General features: G+C 41.1%; 1 protein-coding gene and 2 long non-coding RNA genes across 5 annotated transcripts in view; 1 reads left to right on the forward strand and 2 right to left on the reverse strand.

Annotated features, from left to right (window-relative positions):
- LOC148330129 (uncharacterized) overlaps nt 1-17,385 on the reverse strand; it is a 38,896-nt gene extending 21,511 nt beyond the window's left edge. The window contains exons 1-2 of one of the 3 annotated variants that reach the window (XR_015845127.1): nt 17,339-17,385; nt 16,534-16,701 (exon numbers count right to left, since the gene is read on the reverse strand). This is a non-coding gene — a long non-coding RNA (uncharacterized LOC148330129). The other 2 variants (XR_015845126.1, XR_015845128.1) reach the window with 2 other exon arrangements.
- A 2,436-nt stretch (nt 17,386-19,821) lies between these two features.
- Nucleotides 19,822-21,605, forward strand: part of sorcs3b (sortilin related VPS10 domain containing receptor 3b) — a 51,738-nt gene continuing 49,954 nt past the window's right edge. Inside the window, exon 1 of the mRNA XM_088304583.1 lies at nt 19,822-20,599. Coding sequence (XP_088160709.1) covers nt 20,153-20,599 — 447 coding nt within the window. The 5' untranslated portion in view covers nt 19,822-20,152. The remainder of the gene's footprint in view (nt 20,600-21,605) is intronic.
- The window catches only part of LOC148330132 (uncharacterized), a 52,177-nt gene continuing 51,468 nt past the window's right edge, over nt 20,897-21,605 (reverse strand). The window contains exon 4 of the long non-coding RNA XR_015845057.1: nt 20,897-21,133. This is a non-coding gene — a long non-coding RNA (uncharacterized LOC148330132). The remainder of the gene's footprint in view (nt 21,134-21,605) is intronic.

The following is a 21,605-nucleotide window of genomic DNA, read 5'->3' on the forward strand; positions in this document are numbered from 1 at the left end:
GAATAATGATAATGAATTATGGATACGTCGCAACTTGAATTTGTCTTCATTCCAACTTTTGCAAAGTTGAACTGGAGGACCCGCGAGTGTTGTGGTGCACCTGATTGGAAACCGTACCACTTGTTAAACGGATTCACGTGAGCCTCAGTGTCTAACTCTGCACATGACTTTCGAACACACAGGATCTCGCTCGTGCTAAAAGGCACTCACCTATATCGACATAATAGCGAAATTAGCTTCCATCCCATTTTTGAACGTGTTGAACGCATCTCAACTTTATTGATAAAGCACTACAAAAAAAAACAACCATCACTGCATGCATAGGGCTTTACATAAAGTAAAAATTCAACATGTAAAAACAAAGACAGGAAAAGCAAATAAAGAGAGTAAATACAATGAAAGTCTCACGGTGAGTTTAGTTGAAGGTGAGAAGGGCAACAAATGACATGTTCCATTCAAACAACAACGATACGGTGTTTGTACCTAAAAGCTATGCTCAGCAGAACAATGAATTTGATCCTTGCTGAAATGTCTGCTATATATACCTTCGTGCGCTGAATAACAACAAAGCCGCTCCTTTGTATTCCGTCGCTTCACTACGCTCAAAGCACAGGATCTTTAGGAAAACTGCGGAAGCTAATTTCGCTATTATGGCAAATCGATCCGGTGGGAGAAAAAAACCCCCAAAAAAACATTAAAAGCAAACCGCGCTCATTTCAGCCACCAACCATTTTATGGAATGAAAAAAGAAAAAGCATCACTCACAAATATTTAAAATTTTTTGGGCAGTTAAAGCGTTCTAGTTTTTCAGTCCATTGATTTTGAAACGGGCAGGAAGCTAATCAGAAACAATTAGCCAATCACTCGCAAGATCGGATATATGTCACAAACTTGGTGGATGTAGGCCCTACGAGTCAAGAAAAAGTCGTCCTCAAAATAACTTGAATTAAAAAAAAAAAATGGTGGCTATTCACGCGTATAGGCCTTAACCCTTTTGTTGGTGTGCTTGCGTTTTAAAACAAGCCATCCTGGCACATTTGAATGTTCTATTTTACAAGAATGATCCCGCTTTCGCAATCAGACTCTTTCCCGCGCGGCTACGTACTTATGGACACTTTTTTTTTTTTTTTTTTTTTAATGGACGCATTTTCATTTCTGCCAGACAGTAAAGCGAGCGTGGTGCAAGATGAAGCGTCTGCAGAAGGAGCAGCGGCAGCATACATGCACAGAGAGGACACCAGAGCGCTGTCCTATTGATCGCTATTATCTTAAATTCATCTGGGTCGCCATACTAGTTACCATATATGCTAATCTGAGGTCAAGCGTGTCTTTTTCTATCCATATGAATGATGTCTAAACTGCAAGGACTCGGAATAATGCAGAAGGGAAAACTCTACCCTGGAACTTAAAACTGAAAAAATAAGAGTCGATTTTAATTCATTGAGACCGCATGCAAATTTTTCATGAATTGTAAATTATGCAACGTTTTAGGCCAGCAATCAAAGTGAAAAAAAAAAAATAAATGAAAAACATCCGAAGTAGAGTTCTGTTGTATTTAAATTTTTATTAATAATTTGGCATTAAAGTGACTCACCTGCTGACTAAAAGTGGCATTGAGAGACAGCTACTATACAAGGTATCGTTTATCGCGGTTAATGGGACCAGAACCCCGCCCACGAAAGGTGAACATAAGCAAAGTAGAGGTAGATTTTTTCATATCATTATACATTGAATTTTTATCATTTTATTTTCGGGGATTTACTGTATTAAGCAGGTCCACCGAATGGATTAAATTAGATAATGAGCATGTATGTAATAAAGAGATAAACATCTTATCACGAGTCACGTTATATTATGAACTATGAAATAAAGACGCTTACTATGAAATATTAGTTAATTGAGCTGTTTTGTATTTTTTATTTTACCGTTTATGCATGTGACACCGCTCCAAGTTCTGACCCCCCCTAAAACACAATATGGAGCTTAATTAGCGTAAGCAGCAATGGTTTGACCTTCCAAACTCCAAATGAAGACTAAAATGTCTGCCGATGTATTTATTTGCGTGGACTGTTTACCCTGATGTGAAATACGTTTTACAAATTAAATCCTTGAGGCCATGCCGTGAAAAAAAAAAATTAAATTAACTTTGCTAATGATGTGTGCCACAGTAAAGGAATTAACATACGTTTAATTTCTTGCCTCTTATCTACAGTTGCGTTAAACAGTTGTTCCTTGTTCTTTAAAAAAAAAAAAAAAACAGCTTTAAAAGTATTTCTCTGTAACATTAAGAATGCAATACACTACAAACCTCCGCTACAATTTATCAGACGTAAAACAACTCAATTTTCGGCCTCATCAGGACTCGGTGGGTGACTCATATCCAATTTGATTGACACTGCCTCGGAGACATAAAGCACAGTGCCAAGAAGCGCCATTCAAACATTGCAAAATCTTAACTGCGCCTTAGAAATTTGACATCCTCTCCTCCACTATACTAAACCTTCAAAGCCCAATGCCAAGATTGACTTCAACGAAGCGACTTTCATGTGCAAAATATCATTCAAGTCATTGCGCATTATGGCGAGCGATACTTCTACTAATGTTCTGTTTCAGGATGTCTATGACATGCTTTTCATCTAAATACCCTAAGGAGGGATGGTCCTGTCTCACGGATTTTGTTACGGCAATCAGGGATAGAGCGAGTCTAAAAAAAGTGAGTGCAACCAAACAAGTGCGTCCGACCGAGCCCCCTGCATGGATTTTATTTTCCCCTCACGGAGGCAGCACCAAATTGCACGACACTAGTCAATTACTTTTGAGCATCGATAAACGTATGTGGCGCATGCAGCAAACAAATCGCCTGACACAAATTCACCGCACCTCCCAGCATGTCGATGACCAAAACGAGCAATGTATGTCACGTTTATCAGAAGCTAACGCTGTTAGCGAATGCTAATCGATGCATCAAAAACAACTTGACGCAGCTTTGCTTACCCTTTTGGCTTGGACACAGTCTGCCGCGAGCATCAAATGGATTTAGTAAAAATATTGTACATATTGGAGTGTCTGTGTGAATGCATGTGCCTTTAAGGGGCGGGGCTTGTTCAGTTAGCAAATGTGCATGGGTGAGTCCGCGTGTACGTCTGGGTGAGAAAAAAATAACTTGTGACGTGATCAATGCATCATTAGATATCCCGTACATGTTTATTCATATACATATCATGCTAAGCGTGGTGTACGGAAATAAGTTTTCAAAGCAACGTCTCATCCTCACCATGGAAATGACTTCTTCCAAATCATAACGCCGCCGTTCATGCAAGCGTATTTTAATTCGCTTGTGCGCGGGAAGCGCCTGTGGCTTGATGAAGTTTGCCCTCAACCTCAATTAAAAGCATAATCATGCCAATGGAACATACACAAGTCCTTGATTATATCAAGGCGGGATTTAATAGACTCCATGGGTGGGAGTGGTGGCTCCATGTAATTTGTTACAAGACACCACATGTTTGAAAAAAAAAAAGAAAGAAAGAAAAATGGCTCTGACTTAAGATTCTTTAGATTTTTTTTGTGCAGCCACCAAGCGCCTCCCCTCTCCCCTGAGGTGTTGTTTGACCACTGTAATCACCCCCAGTGTGTGATCTTACAAGTGTGTCATATAAATGGCGGGCAGCGTTTGTCCCCCCCCCCCCACACACACCCCCCCCTCCTAACCATAATATATCAGGGATCTACAGTAAATCCTATAGGCGTGTGCAGGAGAGCAATGAGGGGGGGGTTATATTGGGAGATGGGTGACTTGCTAATGGCGTGAGGAATAAAGACTCAGAACAACAGGGAAGGAATGCGCACACACACACACACACACACACACACACAAACACACCCCCTCAGAGTCAAGCAAGCCGTGCACTGTGGTCCGCTAACTTGAGAAGTGGCCAGAAGAGAGTTTGGAGCAACGGGGTGGGGCGTCTGCCAGGCCCCTACTCGATGCTATTTCGAGTCATCCGTCGTGCTAACCTGACTCCAAGGTCATCCGAAAGCATATTGGGCTCTTTCTCTGCAAAGCGTGAATGTACATTTGTCGTCTTTGTTCATCGAGCAGCACCTGAGAGCGTTTTCGTCCCGAGACGCAACGTGTCTTTACTCCCTGGTGCGCGTATACCAGCAGGAAGCTGTTCACTAAAATGCAAATGAATACAAAAGGAGAGTGCAGAATTTATTTGGTACTTGTAGTGTAGTCTCATAAAGCGATGGCGGACGCGTGTGGTCATTAACATGAATCGGATGTCAACAGATTAGGGGGTGTGAAGCTCAATCATTCATGGGGGAAACGTTTAAAAAAAAAAAAACTCTGGCGGACATTGTCCGATTATTGTCGGTTGTTTGTCCATTTTCCAGGACGCAGATGACAAAATGGACTTGCATTTTGGGTGATTCAGTTCGCTGGCAATTACAATCGTGTGTTACTCGCCATGTTACACACACACACAATTTAAACCACTGCGTATAACAGTTATAATATATTTTATATCATAAAATATCTTTATGTGCCACAAACCGGTTTCAAGTGAGGCAACATGCACAAATGATGTCAATTGATTTTCACATTCTGCGAAAAGGTTTGCTGCCAATCAGAAACCAATTATTGTTGTTATCCTGAAAGAAAAATATACTCAAGATCTCAAACAAAAAGACCAAATAAGATTCACATTAGACCGGCAGCATCAGATTCTGAGATTGTAAATCCTAAACCAATTCCGGCGCTGTTGCTTTAAAAACAAAGTCAAGCGGTCACAAACTAAACAATTTGAACAAAAACAACATCCGATTTCAGTGACGTGTTTTTTTTTTTCTCATGGTGATTTTTTTTTTTTTTTAGATTCTGGGAAAATCTTTAAGACTCAATCATAAACCAATTAAAGTCCAGTGATTTTTCAAAACCGTATTCAAGAAATTAACCGCAAAGAAAACCCAACAAACTAAACCAGTTGAACAAAATAAATCAAACAAAACTTATTGGTATGATTGCGAGTCATTCGGTCGCAGTCTCCGTCGTTTTCATGCGTAAACATCCATCTTGTGTACGCCGTGTTTTACATCCCGGCTGCTGTGTGCAAGTGCATTAAAATAGTCCGCTGTTTACAAGCCGACTGACTAAAAAGAAAGACTTGACTGATTATTGCTGTGTCTTTATAGCCACTGCGCCACAACATCAAGGAAACATTGATGTCATGCTTTTCACGGAACTTAATAAAAGTAATTAAAAAATATATAGAATGCAGGGTGACTTGCAGCTTTTAGCTTTTCTTTCCGCGGAGGGAGGACTTTTAATTTCTGTGTATATGTGGCTTCGTTTTATGCATAAGCTGCTACTAAAAGGAAGAAAAAACATTTTGGCCCTTGTGTTGAACTGGTGTTGCGCTGCAAAGGCGGGACACAAACAGGTGCCCCTTTCGAGATTGCGCTCAGCAAAAAATGAAGCCTTTTGCAAATGCTCGCTATGCTGTGCTCCTCTGACTTTGTTCCGAAAGTTAAGGTAAAGTACAGAAGTGCAGAGTCGTCTCTTAAAAGTCGAACACTTGCATAGTCGACCAAATTATAGGGGTTGGGGGGTGGGGAGTATAAAGTTTCAATAACATTGCATCTAGAATTAGGAATTAGGCTGTGTGAACATGTTACGAGCACATAAAATTAAAAAAAAAAAAAAAAAAAAATATATATATATATATTTATAATTTACATTTCAAAGTTGTTTCAACATAAATGACTGTTTTAGACCCGAAAAATACAAGTTTTTTTTTTTTTTTTTACGCTCTGGTTAAGCACTACTTTTATACTATGATACTTTATATTAGACATGGCTATGGGCTGACTAAATGAAACGCTTTACCTCACTTCAACATTCTGTAGTTCCTTGCTATTAAGATGACCAAAAAAATATTATATTAGACATGGATTTGGCCTGAGCATAAACCACGTAAAAGGTGAGTAATGTTTTGTCATTTTTAGATTTTAATATTATAGCACTAAACAATTGTTTATACTTATAGACGAGTTCAGCATCAAAAGTTCGTAAAATCAGTTTGCTTCCTACTCCCCGTCTTGAAGTTTTTTTTGTTTTTCATAATTAACATTCAAACGATATTTACAACAATACAGTAAACCGTTTTCTGATGGTGACGAGTTGAACCTGGATAAAAATATTTTTATTGCCCTCATTTTCTATGGGAAACATTTCTAGTATTGGACCCGTGCACATTTTATCCTCTATTTCCTGGCCAAGATGTACAGTATGAACTTTATTTCCACATGTTACGCAAAACAAAGTGAGAAAAATCATTTCACCACCTCTCGTCCCCCCCCCCCCCCTTATCTTATAGCTTCCACTGGATTTTAAGCCGACCGAAAGCATATGTGAGGTCTCCTGACTGACAGCACTGCCGAACATGTGCAGAGGGGAGAGAATGAGAGCGGGTGAACCGGAATGGAAGTGTGATGGAGAGAAGATGGATCCTGTGCTTTCACCGGAAAGCTGTCACAAGTGTCCTCAGCAGCTGTAAATATGTCTCACAGGCCCAGACAGGAGTTCCCTCCCAAGTGTGTCACTTTTCCATCTCACTTTACGAAAGAGCTCAGAGTAGGCTGGGCCATGCAGGAGAAGCTTCTTTCAAATTAGGCCGAAAGGGACTCAGCAGGGTGGGAGAGCTCAGAGTCAAACCGTCGCCTGACCCTTTCACTTTCTCTCAGTTGCACATTGAGGAGGCGTGACCGGGGTGACATTCAGTATTTCCCGACGCTCGCTGCACGGCTTATTTCGCCACTTTCCCACTGGATTGAATGTACAGAAAGCCGCAAGGCATCCAGAACGATCCTAAACTTATGAGCTACACGTAGAATCGCGACTTTTTATTTCCACTTTGTTTAGCTGCAAACGGCTGCAAGTTATCGCTGCCAAAATGATTAATTGTGCAACGTCAATGTCTCACTTTGCAGGCAAATGAAATGTGATCCTTCATTAAGTCGTGACGTTTCAATTCCAAACAAGCATGTTAGAGGCATTCAGCCATTCTCTAATAAAGATTCAGAAAGATGCATGCAAGGAGCGCGCACATGTGTGAGAATTGAGCTGAATGTTGCGTGAGAAGCAATGTAGGGACGCTTTGGGGTTTCATGAAAAAAATAACATTTTTGACTGCTCATTATTAAATTTGTGTCATCATAATGTGCATCGAGATGAATTTTGGGCATGTGGATTGAATGAGTTGAATGTTTTGATTTTCAAATGGAAATAATGTGAATGTTTTGTTGAATATGTCATTGAGAATGAATAATGCTTTTTTGTGGGGTATTTTAATGTTGAAATTGTAGACTTTTTGGAAAATGGTATTTTTTTGTCATGTTGAAAATTATTGCACATATGAATTGAATGAGGTGAAAATTGAATTTTGGTAAATCGCAACTTTTTATATAAATATAATTTGTTGAACATTTTGAATTTCAAATGCAGAACAATATGAACGTGTTTTGTTGAATGTGTCATTGAGAATGATTCGGGATTTTTTTTTGTGGGTAACTTAACGGTGAAAATTTTGACATTTTGGTGAATGTTAATTTTTTGGTGACAATTATTTCATGTGCAAAATCGTTCCCGTGCTGAATTAAATGAGCTGACTGTTTAGAATTTGAAAAGTGAATCAGTTTTGTTGAATGTGCAATTGATTGAAAAATGTAGACAGGCCTCAACAAAATGTGAATTGGCATGGTGAGCAAATGTTCAACACATCGACTCATACTTTGAGGCTGAGGGTTCCAAGTACAATTGTGGAGACTCTCACGTTCAAAAACAAAGATTTTAGTGTCGCATTTTGCCATTTTTAGACGACCATAAAATCGGATATTTGGTAAATTAAAAAAAGCAAATTTGCCGACAGTATTTTAATGACTGCAGCAAAACAGCAGTTCGTACAGTCGGTTGAAAAAAAATAAAATAAATCACTCGATATAATGACTATAATCATGAGTAAAATGAGCATTTTGTGGTCAAAATTTCTGCAAGAATTACACCAACGCCAATTACACACAGCAGTGTTTTTGTACGCTTTTTTTTTTTTTTTTTTAAGTACCGAACCACTTTTCCAGGTAAAGTTTTTAGCTTGCTGCATCTCTCTTCCAAAGTATTCATTGGAAGTCCTTCAGTCTACATTAATGGATTACCGGGGACTGCGCAGCTACCACAGAAAAGATTGCCAACGTCCCGTCGTGCATCCCTGGGAAATTCACAGGTAATGCAAACAGTTACCAAGTCTACATGGCAGCGAGGGAACAAAATTATCATTCATCAGGGAAGTGTAGTAAGTCTGATATTCACGCCAACATTTTCCAAACTGTGAGACTAAGAATTTGTGGGACCTTTGGGAACTCCGTTACGGCATCAGATGCGGGTGACTGTATTCCGTTTGTAGATCCTTGCCATGCATCTTATTTGAGCGGCTGAAAATAGAGGCAGCTTTATATTCAGGATGAGGGCTGTGTCTCTCCATTAGGAGGACCTGCATCATGAGCGGGCGCCTCATGTGTCCTTGGAGGCAGCTGAATGCCAGACGGAACCTGCAGCTCCTCTCCAAATGAGACGGCCCGACTTCACAGGACTAATGGCGCATTTTGTAAAGTCGCCGTAAAAGTCACAAGTACATCACGCTGGGAAGAAACGCCCTTGTGGGGTCAGCGCTTCAGTCCGAAAAGTACGCGAGTCTGTTTCCTTGAAGATGTCAGGTGCAGCGCTCGCTGGGCAATAGATACTTTATGTTTACAGTTGTTCAATTGTAACAGACTATTCATAGCTACTGCCTGGAGATTGACACATAAGCAATAGAGCGTGAGAGAGAGAGATGTAGATTGCATAACATGTTATTTACACTCTGGCAATTTCAGTTTTTTAATAGTTGTCCGTTGACTTAAAATAAGCCGATAAAAAACAAATACAGACGATCAGGATTCCTGACTTCATGAGCGGGTGAAGACCAACTAACATTAGCTAAACCTTCAACCACTATCCTACAACGGTTCACTGTCAAACCAATGATGAAAGTAACACCGAATTCATAGCCGCCATACAGTACATCAAAGAGGAGTTAATCACTGCCGGGGGTCCTTAGTTTAGACGACAGTCCTGCTATATGGAAAATTTCAAGGTTACAAATGGCACAGCAAACGACGCCGTTATGCAGCACAAAAAGGCACACTCAGTTTTTCATTTGTAAACCAAAGCAGTGTTTCCGGATAAAATTAATGGAAATATAATTTATCCGATCCAGTCTTTCAAACAAACGTTATCTCATTTAATCCCAGAAATTTTAACAAGAAGAAACCCCTTAATTTTACTGGATTTTGAAGGATTTTGCGAGGCCAACAGAATATTGTGTTCTAATATTACAAAAATACGGAGCTGTGATGTAAAAAAAAAAAAAAAAGGAAGAAAAAGGCTAAAACGTATAAATACGTCTTTGGGAGGCGGGGACTACTTTTTGGAAACGCATATATGTGTGTCTTATGGATTGAATGAGTTAAGTTTTTGTTGTTTGTTGGAGTGTCTGCCAGCAAATCACTAAGCCATGTCTATAGAAAAGCTATATACTCGAGAGAGCAAACTTAACAGGTTGTAAACGTTCGTGGATCGAGTTTTTGATGTATATAAAAACATTTTTTTTTTAAAAGTACAAAGGTAACTTGGGCCATGTGACCACATTTTCTGACATTCAACTTGTTCTTCACTGCACAACATTGCTCACCGCAAAATCTTGCACCCCCGGACCATCGAAAACCAAAGACCGCTATAATGGTGCAGGTGTACCTAATGAAGTGTCCCACTGTCGATGCGACCACACCCAACAAAATAGCCTCGACAGGTTCATAATGCAAATGCTGACATTTATATTTTTATTAACCCAAGTACAAAGAGTCGAGCATTAAGGTTGCATTTCCACGATGTGGCTTAACCTGACCTTGGCTTTAAAAAAAATAAATAAATAAAAAAGAGTTGCCTGCTCTTTAAGGATGCATTGCATTTCCAGTCCGTGCAGAAACACTGCAAAGAGCTGAGAAACGTAATCATGTCTTCCTCGCACTCCCTTCATCCGTACAGTTTTTACCACCAGCTTCATGGCACGCCTGGAAACGTGGCAGCCCCGGTTTTCGGAATGAGACGTTGGGAGAACATTTCGACTCTCCTAGTCTGCGAGCCGCCACCATTAGCCAACTGGTCTGCATTAATGCGAAAGGTGGTGTTGGGGTGGAGCCATGTTGCAAAGGATAATGGCACACACAGATGAAGTGATGACATTCCAACCCGAATTGTTGTCGTCTTACCTCGCTCACTTGCTGTATATGCTCCTTAAAGAATGATTTCAAGTACGATAAATGATTAAAGCTTTATTGTTTTGCGGCTGTTGTTGAAGGCTGAAAGCTCTTACCTCTAATTGTGATGCATTTTATTAGTCAGACAAAAAGGTCCGTAAAATCAAAAGCAACATTGGGCTACAATATGACTCAGCTTCTTGGCAGCAATATGCACCAACCGGGAATAACTAAACCAGCTAACGCTTGATAGTAAAGAATGCTGTTTATCGGAGCTCACAACAAGGCAGCTTGATTATGAAAACAAAATATTAATTGCAATTATCGTAGCAAAAATTTAAATCATGACTATTCAAACGATTACTTATTTTTTGGATTAGAACACAAACAAAAAAAAAAAAACCTGAACAAATATTCACAAAGATGTTTCCAACCTGCAGCTTTTATAGCATGCAATTTACATCAGAATGATTCAGAGGAGAGGTAGCTCGAGCATGGATGCTGTACAACATTTGCTCTTGTTCTCACTCCACTCGTGCATATCTCGGTTATTGGCAATGGCTTTCCATTTCTTTTTCCCCTAATTATGCCCGCTCGGAACGTGTAGGTGGACAATACATCTTCATATCACACACTGCGATGGTTTTAAACTATACATCATGCAATTCTGGACTCTCTCACTCTCTCTTTTTGCAATCAAATTTAAGTCCCGCTTTTTCTTTTTTTTTTTTTTGAAACATATTCCCCACTCCACCGCGCCTCACCCCTCCCGGCTGTCCTAAGAGCCACGTTGGATTTGGAGCCGTCTCCAACTTCAAAAGGGGGTAAGAACGAAAAGGGGCAGAAGGAGTGGTGATACATCAGATGGGAGAGAAGCGTGTGGAAATGGACTTGAAAGGAGACGGATAGACAAAGAGGTGTGTGTGCGCGTGTGGAAGAGGTAAAAGGGCCGCGGGTGGGGAGCAATCGCCTGCCAGTGCCTCCTGAAAAGTGAAGGATCAGGGATCACGTCACCTTTGGAGCCCTTTCAAAGTGTTCATTTAGACATTTCAGAGGGACAAAAAGGCTGCAGAGAATTTGGAGCCAAGTATCGATTTCTCCTCTTTCACCGTGCGAGGGAAGCCGCGAGGAATCCCACCGAAAGTCCGAGGAAACCCAAACGCGGATGATGGGACCAAATTCATAACGGCGGAGGCGTTTCTCTCCCCTCGCTGTTGTCAGCATAAAATATATCAGGCCACTAAAGTGATACAACCGTTACTTGTTTATAGTGCCGGAGAAAGGGAAGGAAGCATTTTTTTTTTTCTAATCACTTTCCATTCCCAACACGTACACGTTGCCCTTCTAATTTTCCACGTTACACGATAATAAATCTGCCAAACATCATACTAAGGCTAACAGGGGAAGGAAGGAGGGGGATGTGTCCGTGTCATAAGGCTTGTTAATCTAATCTGCGCCTATTGTTACTTACCACGCAGCCCTACTGGAACTCGCATGCATATATTACTCCCACATTATGGTCTGACATTCTAAACAGCAGTGATGCCCTCAAGGTAGACCGAAGCGAAGCAAGACAACGTCTCAATTGTTGCCTGCCTTAATAATAATACAACTTGTAGATTCAGCCCATGTGTGACAATGAACGTGCCAGCCGTAACAGTACATACAGCGTATTCTAATGAGATCCAAACGAGACAGACAATAACGCTCAGACTGAAAATGACAAAATGAGGTGTTGATTGAACAAGATGTTGACTACACTCAGTGGTCCCCAACCCTTTTTCCCACCGTGGACCGGGTCATACAAGTGCAGAACTTTTGCGTACAGGCAACCGGTGTTGGTGGGGGGAGCTGGCACTTGCCGCTAATGCTAACAGCTAGCTGCTAGCCAGTAGTAGCTACTAACGCCGGCGTGTCGTCTCGTGTTGAGCAATAATTAACTAGCAATTTGTTAGCGTCCTGAGTTAGCGACTGAATATGATTTCGGGATGGCGTTGCGATGTTGGTGGTGGCAACTATGTAATGTCATATAAAGCAAGCGGAAAGGTCAAAAACGGAAGTCAAGGTAGCCGTTTCAAAGTAAAAGTCTACAAGGGTATAGCATTGGCGTCAATGACTCAATGTATTTTTTTTTTTTTAGGCTTTATTTTGAAGTTAGCCATTGCAGGGGCGGCGTGTTTGTTGCTTCTTTTACACCGTTGTCTGAAATGACAGTGTCGGGAAGAGAGAAAAAAATGCTTAATCATTAATTTAAGGACTCATTTGCAAAAAACAAAATATATATATATATATATATATATATTTTTTTTTTTTCTTTCATCTGTACGGCCCGGTACAAAGTTGTCCATAGTTGGTGCCCACTGGACTACAGTACTTGTAAACACTACCAGCTGGGGTAAGGCTGAAAATGTTCAACAATTTACATCAGCGCTCAACCACGAACAAGATTCCACTAAATGAGACTTTTATTATATAAATGAATATTACTGTCACTGCTTATGAATATGACCTCTGTAATGGAGGTACTAGCACAGTTGTCTTTGGAAACAAAGTTGTTGACCAAAGTCATCCCTGCAGCTGCAATGTTTCACCTCGGCTATGTCCTCTAAATTTCACTCTCTAACATATTAATGGAATTATGCTCAAATCTCCGCTTGCTTTCATGACACTTAAGCGTTCCTTTACCAATTCAACACTGGCTTTATCTGCCTGACAATGGCAGACTCCGTTCGGTGGAGAAAATAGGCACTAACGTGTCTTCTCCCTTGAGAGGAAGGGAAGAAAAAGGCTCCTTTCCACAGTTAGCGGAATTACGCTAACAAATTGGATACGGTTCAAGTGAGATTAAAGGTTCATTTATACAAGTCAAACTAACCTTTGCATAACAATCGCTTCTGTGTCTCCTCACTTTAAGAGTCGGACGCGGGATATAATTTCCCAAAGTGGGTCAGAAAACGTACAGTGCATTTGAAAGCAGATGGCGTTTGCTCTCCAGTGGCGATACATAAACATGTTCATTAAGATTTAATGATGCCGCTTTATGATTATTTCATCGTACCTGTTGGTCTTAATATCGGGCCAGGATGAGGTGGATGAGCGCCTCCTCTTGGAAAACACATTCGCTTGGAACTCTACTCAAACAGACTGATAGAGCGATTCAAAATACAACCGTAGCTGAAACAAAGTGATTAACATGAATTAAAATCAAATGTAAAATACAATTGAAAAAAAAATAACAATGAATGAATATATCTTTTAAATGAGAATAAACAGAAAAATCAATCGATGACATGGAATCCAAATGAAAAAGCAATTTGTAATTTGGCTAGTCGACTAGTCAGATCATGTCAATCGCAGCATCGACACGTAGCTGCTCTTATCGTTAGCTTGCGTCTTGAATTCTTTAACTGAGGTGCAAATTAAGACAAAAACAAGACAGAACATTGTATTTTTATGAAACTTTACCGCTTACACTAGCGGTTACCAGAAATTGAAGGCGATACTGTGGCCTGATTTTTTTTTTATGTAAACTAAAACAAATATCGCAATTCTTTTAAATGTAGACGATTGTAATCAGATGAGCACAATTATAGAAAGACACTACACTAACAAAAAACTAGATTAAACACTTGTGCTGGATTTTGTTTTTATTTAACCTTTATTCATTCAAAATGTGAGTTTACTGAAAACCTCAAAATCAATAATAATAATAATGAATAATAATCGAAATTCCTGCGTTTTATGCTAACATCTCGCATGACAAATAGTCAAACCTTTAAGTTCTTTGTTACCTTGCCCAAAATAATTCCGAATTGTACGCTTTCATGAGCATTGTTTCTAAATCCAGTCTGAATTGGGACCAAACCAATCTCACGTGCTCCTAAAAAATGTTTGGCGATAATTAAGTTCAACTGTTGCACAATGACTCACTGATTGATGCCCCCCTCCCCCGCTCATATGACTTTGTTGAAGTGATGTGCTGAGTCCCCCAAATCGCAGCAATTACTTTAACGTAAGCGCAGATTGCTACTGCAGCCAAACTATAAAAATCAGTTCCAAGTTGCCATAAATTACCAGCGACTCCTTGAAGCAATATTCCGAGGAGTTAATATTATAAGGATGAGGAAATAAGATCATATGAGTATTTGTGATCAGATGCGACAAGCGGGAGATGAGTCTGCGGCAAAGCTAGCGTGTTGGGTTATTTTCTTGCCGGCGCAATGACATGAGTAGTGTACGGTAATACGCACCGTCACAACGAGGAAGGTTGCACTACAGCGGCAAACTCGCCTCAAGTACCGTACTCCTCCCACAGACATTGTAAAAAGACTATTTTTCCAGTTGCCATTTTGTCATTTGCAATAACAAAAAGGACATTTCTCCTTTTCAACAGCGCGGGTATAACCATCGAGCCAAGTGCACCTTGCTGTTCATCCTCCTGTATGCGAGCGCGAGCTGTCTGGATGATGGCCATTATGTCTCGTGCCTCCACCGGGATCACTGAAGTGTTGGAACTAACAAGCCTGGGAAGGCAGACAGCAGATGCACAAATGGGATTTTTGTCCGGAAAATCTTTCGAGTTTGCTTCACAAGAGACACAGGCGGGAGAGGAGGGCTGCCTGAGTTATGCGCCACTAGAATGAGATGATTGCATCTGATAATCTTGCTAATGATCTACACCGGAGAGAGGAGCACATAAAAAAAAAAAAAAAAAAAAAAGTGGAGAGTGAACCACACCACCGCACACACTGCTCAGTCTGATGCTCTTTAATTCTTTTACTGCACAAGCATGTACTCCACCCTGGAAGATGTGCGATATTCCTTGTTATCAACATCAATCCACCGGGAGATATCTCGCCATACCTAAACATACTTTTATAACTTTCATACACAAGCAGAGTCAGTACTCTACTCTCTCTCCCTCCTCCAAAGTTGAATTTGGGTTAGTAAAACATAATTCCAGGCACTATAGTTCAGCTCGGGTCAGTATGGAACAGTAAACCCTGATCTGGATTTGTTCCACTACGGTTTGAGTAAGCGGGACGGTATTAACGAACGGTCGAACGACAAAAGAATTCAAAGTGGATTCATCATTACGTCATTGATATTTTTTTCAGCACAGTATATCGGTCTCAAATAATTTTTTTGCGCCATGGACTGGTTTCCCGATCAATACTTAGAAACCAATAAAAATAGATCATTAAAATGACAACGTCCCATTGCGGTGAATGGAGTTGCAGCAAAGGTCCGTAAAATGTACGCATTTCTTGTTTTCTCCGTTTCTATTTCACGTTATTGTACAGAGTTTCATGAATTTCTACGATCGTTAAACCTCCAGCAACATCCACAAAACCTCGATTTCCTTCAGACAATTAACACTGACCAAATTTCACACTTGAGACCAAATCTGTATCCGTTGCTATCATTGTCAACCTGTGACAATAAACACAAACCGAACTGACGTGAGCCATATTGCCGGCTCAAAACAGATTTCAGGCTAAGACGCTGAGGAGGCTCCACTTCCCTTTGCCAGCTTGCCACCATTTTATTTGGGAGCAAGCCACTTCATCTTTGCGGCATAATGAGTAAACACAGAGTGATCAGTCCAATTACCCCCTCATCGGCGAGGCGTTCCGGCGGGGGGGACGGCCTGCGGAGGGAGTGAGCTATTGGTCGCGCGGCCGAGCTGCATCCGTCGCACCTGATGCCCGCAGCCTTCGCCTTGTATAAATCTCGATTTGTTTGTACAGAAAGGGACTCTCGCAAATGAAAAAAAAAAAAATGGTGACCAAGATATGATCCCAGTGGGAAGGACAACAGCGGCCAGCACTTTTTCTGTCAACTTGACTTTCTCTGTCGTCTACAAGATTAAAAGGTGAGGACCTCGTGTCAGCGCATTGGGTAGTTTTTTTTTACTTGCAGATTTCAAGGACAGCGAATGTTCTTTTTTTTCTCTCTCCGACAAAGGCAGTTCTTACTGCTCAGAAGATTCCTGCTTCTTGCAACAGAGTTCATCCACAGAGCAGTACATTAGAGCCTTGAAGCAACTGGATGCAATTAAGTCTTTTTACAGAGCACCAACCTCTACTCAAACAAAGCACAATTACAGGACTGTCAAATGACCAACATGTGAGGTGCAAAGTTAGCAAAACATTAAAAAGCAAGCAAATATTCACTTACCTAGTGCATCTCCTGCTGAATGTCACCGTTCGGATTTCAGCTCCAGCCTTCCTTTGTGTGGCTTGCATGTTTTCTCGGAGATTGTGCTAGTACTATTCACGTAGACAGAGCAGGTCCAATTTCTGCTCAGTACTACCGAGGCCCAGCCACTGTCAGCACCAAGCTTGGCTTAAAAAAAAAAAAAAAAAAAAAAGGGGAAGGACAGCCTAAAACCTTTAAAAAACGAATCATTCCAGTAACTCGCTGTGGCGACCTCTGAAGGGATAACTCAAAAGTTACTTTTTGACCACCAGAAGATACATAAAAAGTAATCACATCAGATCAGAAATAAATACTCAAGTAAAGTACACATACCTGTCAAAAAAATACTTTAGTAAAAACAAACTATTTGTACTAGTTTGTCACTTGCCACCACTGATGAGGACTGGTGCGCTAGCAAATGGTTGGACGGCTAAACTAGCAGCAATCTCTTAAGTTTGCTAACACGTACTCTTATGATGTCAAACAAGTGACTAAACTTGAGCAAACATTCCAAAATGGACACATCCCAAAGCCAAGCTACACCAAAACCTTACCCTGCCATCTTGAGCAAGCTAGCATCTACCTGTGGCTATCAGCTGGGGATAATTCACAGATTACCAACATTAGCATTTAAAGGGGAAGTCAACCCTAAAAAAATCTTAACAGGAATATTTTCTATGGCAGCCCAAAACATGGCATTAATATTGTGTTTGTGTAATATGAGACAAGCAGTAAAATCCACATGTTTTTGTCCATCTCAGGAGGCAGCCGTTTTGTCACTTACTGTCGACTGAAAATGACATCACAGTTGCTCAGTGCTCAGCTAACGATGAATCATGGCTCAGCTTTAGAAAACAGGTGAGTCGTGATTGGTCGTTACCAGAGCCTTCATTTTTTTTCAACTTCCCCTTTAAGCTACAATGTTTGTGACATAAGAACAGTTGTTTTTTTTTACGTGGTGAAAGTAAGGTAATTTAAGGTACAGGCATTTAAAATGAGTACACTACAATTCATACAACACAGAAGTATATAATTAGAAAATAGTTCCAAAACATAAATTAAATGGCAAGTATAATATAGTAATATAAATTATTAAAGTATCATATAATAATATTAAACCCCACATGTACAACTCCCCTACACTTGGTCTAACCCGCTGACACGATCTGATTGGTGCAGACACACCTGGTGACTTGTCTTGAGTATAAAAGCAGGAAGTGCGAACTCTGAACCTGAATGTGTGTGCGCCATTGTTAGGTAAAGTACAAGTGAAACTGTTAATATTATTGAACATATTAAATCAACAGACTACATTTAGTCAACTCAATTTTAATTCAAGAACATTAACAACAACCACAACCGGTGTTGAGAAAAAAAAAAGTGCTGTATCTAAAAAACAACAGACAAGAACTAAAATAACAGCAACACAATAATGCAAGAGTTCTCCATACAGTGGCAATTAGCAGACAAGAGGTGGAGAGAGATTTTTTTTAATCCTCTTTTGTTGCACATGTGTAAACTGTTAGTAGATGAGAGAGAGAAGCGTGAAGTCTCCAGTATGAGGACACCGGGTTCATTGATTGATTTATTTATTTATTTGTCATTTACATGAGCTTCTTGTTTGTCTTCTGTGTCCTGGACTGTTTACGTGCAGGGAGCAATCTACTAATATCTTGACTGAGCTCTTGTACAGGATCTCATTAGATTGTGCTGTACTTAATGAAGTGCCCGGTGAGAGGAGAATGTGCTGTGGTCATTTGAAGTGAACATGACCTCAGTCGCCTAAATTGGCTTCATCACTACTTGGCTGCAGCCTTCGGTCACGTGACGATGTTATTTGTCTCAATGTATGTAACTTGCTGATCCGTTACAAGGTTAAAACTGTTACATTTCTCATCCTGTTGTGGTACAAGAACGCGCTTGTTATCCTTGAAGCACACGCGTGCATCTCTCGTGGGTGGCTGATGTAAACTTGTTGTCATTTCCATAAAATAATACTCTTGTTTTTATAATAGGCCTCGTTTCTTTCAGGATTTTTGGTTCCATTACAGGGGACTTAATTATGAAAAGATGACTTTCTTTTCTTCTATTAAATAGTTGAATCTCGAGCCGTCAAGATCCGCCATTCTGTGTTATTGTTACGTTGGAAGTAACTTAATATTGACCACATTGATGAATAAAATGAAAATTCCAGTTTGCTGCACTAATTGTCCCTCGACTCAAAGATATATTTTCAAAAGAACACAGCAACAACTTATTTTCTTTGCGGTGTCAATGAACACTGTTGCCATCACTGACAATAATTTATACATTAAAGTTGTTCCAACTCAAATGACACTTTTAGACACAAAAAAATCCAAGTTGTTTTCTTTACAATGAAGTAGGAGATAAGCTGCAAAAAAAAAAAGGGAACAACTCTATCCCATATTAATGGCACGGTAGGATCTCTCAGAGTTGCCACTCTTTCGTGAGCTACATTTCCGCTAAGACCGCTACAAGGTGCACATTTACCGACATCTCCATTTGTAATTTCTCAATTGTTCAAAAGCTCGGGCCACTGGGATATCACATTTATTATTTTTACTTCCTCCATTTTCTCCAATGCTAATTATACAGTCTTCCAAAATAGCACTCTGAAATCACTCTGCCAGCCTCTCTCCTATTGGATGTGCCTTCTGACGTCACGCCACTGTTGGATAAAACAAGTTGCACTACCTCAAATTTTCATATTGACGACTGCCGCCTCCACTAACAAAGAAAAAATTATATAAATGCTTTTACAGTCTTTGTGGGCGCTTGTGTAACTCTTCTTGCAAAGTCCGATCGGGGTTCAAAACAGCTCCCCGGTCGCCATGGCAACAAAAAACCCTTGTCCAGACGCGATGAGCACAACTGGCAGCTATTTTGATCCGTGGGGCAATTGCATAAGTCATCCTTTTTCAAATAGCTTATCGATTCGGAGAAGGATCATCCAAATTGAAAAAAAGATAGTTGGGATGCTTTGCACTGTGGCACCAGCAGTCACGCACATGACAGATCACAAGAGGAGTTCAAAGCTCTCGTTTCTGGGGACTTTCGAAGTCTTGGGGCATTTCGTAGTACCGCTTTAATTCATTTCAATAAAAAGTAGATGCGTCGCAGGTGGGGAAGCACACAACTCAGCGCTTGAAGCCTCAACAATGAAATGTGGTAATTTTGCAAGCAGTTGGGCTCACTGGAGTGATTTTTAAGTTTAGTGACAGCTTCAAATGATGCTGTCACCACAATGAAAACGGAGGCACTTCACCAATGACTTTGTGTGTTTTCAACCCTCACGCTTCCCCTCCCTCGTCGCATCCATGCAAGGATGCACTGATGCAGCACCGAGGCTTCCTGCGGGCGCTCATTCTCCCTCCGTCAGCGCGACCGCTTGACGCGCGGCAGCACCTCCCCAACCGCTCCGTCACTTTGACCAAAGTCCTGGATTACGCACAGCGGTTCCCTCCCACCCTGCACCCACCCACCGAATGGCTCCTTTTCTCATTTTTTACGCGCACAGATGCGATTGTGAAAATTTGACAAGTTGCGCCTGACTCCCCGGGTGGACGAATCGAGCACAATGGGAGTGCGGTCGTGCGGTACTTTTTCTCTTTTGTTTGCCCTGCTCCTGTACGCCTTTCACGTCAAGTTTGGGGTGCAAGCAGGAATAAGTTCTGCAGCGGACAGGAGCTTTTACAGGCTGGAGTCTCGCGTCGGCCGGGACAAAGCGGACGCAGGAGTCTCGAGGCAACTTTTGGACGACGACTCCGCGCAAAAGTGGCGTGAAAAGACGAGACGTGGCACCGAGGCAATGGAAAAAAAGGCATTTCCTGAGATAAAACATGTGCTTAAAAGGAGCGTCCAGAGGGTTCCCAGCTACAGAACCGAATACCGGCGCGCCGGCGAGGAAGCCAAAGGGTCTTACCCGAGGCAAAGTGATCCCCACCTGGACACTTCCACCTTTGCGCTGTCGGGAGATTCTGCACACAACCAGGCGATGGTGCACTGGTCCGGGCACAACAGCAGCGTGAGTTTCCTTTTTTGCGCTCACTTGATTGCCATGCTCATTAAATCCCAACCTGAATTTAACATTTTTCCGCGCACTGCATTTTTGCACACGGACGTCTCTGTGCGCAACACGTGTTTGTTTTGCTGTTCAAGACGTCCCATTTAGTGTATTTACTCACTAAACGGCGACAAGTGTGTGCGCAATGCGCGGCTGTGCGGAAGGGAAAATTGGTTCCTCCGCCAAACCACCTTTCTCTCATCATCTATTCCAACGTAACGTGACTTTAAAATGTCCATCGAAGCCCGCAGGAGAATTTATGACAGCAGAGTTATAGGATGGCAGGTGTTTGGGAGGCAATCACACTCTATCAATTATGCATGGAAACGAAACAATCAAGCAGCATCTCTCACTGTAACTCCAATCAAGATGAGAAAGTTTGACCTTTGGGGCCGAATTAATCTTACTCGTCACGTGAGTTTCACTTACATGATAGCCCAGCCTCTTCTTGCAGCCTTTGCAACTACATGTCGTCGTGGAGATTTTGTGGTAATCCTGCAGAGAGATATGCAAAAAGTACTTTTACAATTGGAAAGATGCTCCTCTTTTTTTTTTTTTCCTCAGGTAATCGCCAAAGCTCACTGGGCACAATTGCATGTGGCAGCGACATTAATCAGGGGCCACATCTGAATATATCAGTGTCCTAGAAATGGTAAAAATAGCACATTATCCCCAAAATGTAAATATGACTTCACAGGATTGAGATATTCTTTTAAGCCAGCCTTGTTGTATTCACTTTTGAGGTTGAAGTCCTTTTTATATTCCCGTTGATGCATGATTTGCCGTTAATAAATCCTAAAATGCATCTGATATGATCTGATTTGTGGGCGACGAGGTGAAATATGTGGCCGCCATGAGACGTCTTGAGCAAAGATGGCCCTTTTGTACTGTGGGACACCGCTCACTGGATCATCACTGATGGGCTTGTCACTCCCGCCGCATATAATTTTAGATTTATACACTCGGA

The sequence above is a fragment of the Idiotropiscis lumnitzeri genome, chromosome 9 (assembly GCF_059441095.1).
Source record: "Idiotropiscis lumnitzeri isolate Australia: NSW breed Sydney's pygmy pipehorse chromosome 9, RoL_Ilum_1.0, whole genome shotgun sequence".
NCBI classification, from domain to species: domain Eukaryota; kingdom Metazoa; phylum Chordata; class Actinopteri; order Syngnathiformes; family Syngnathidae; genus Idiotropiscis; species Idiotropiscis lumnitzeri.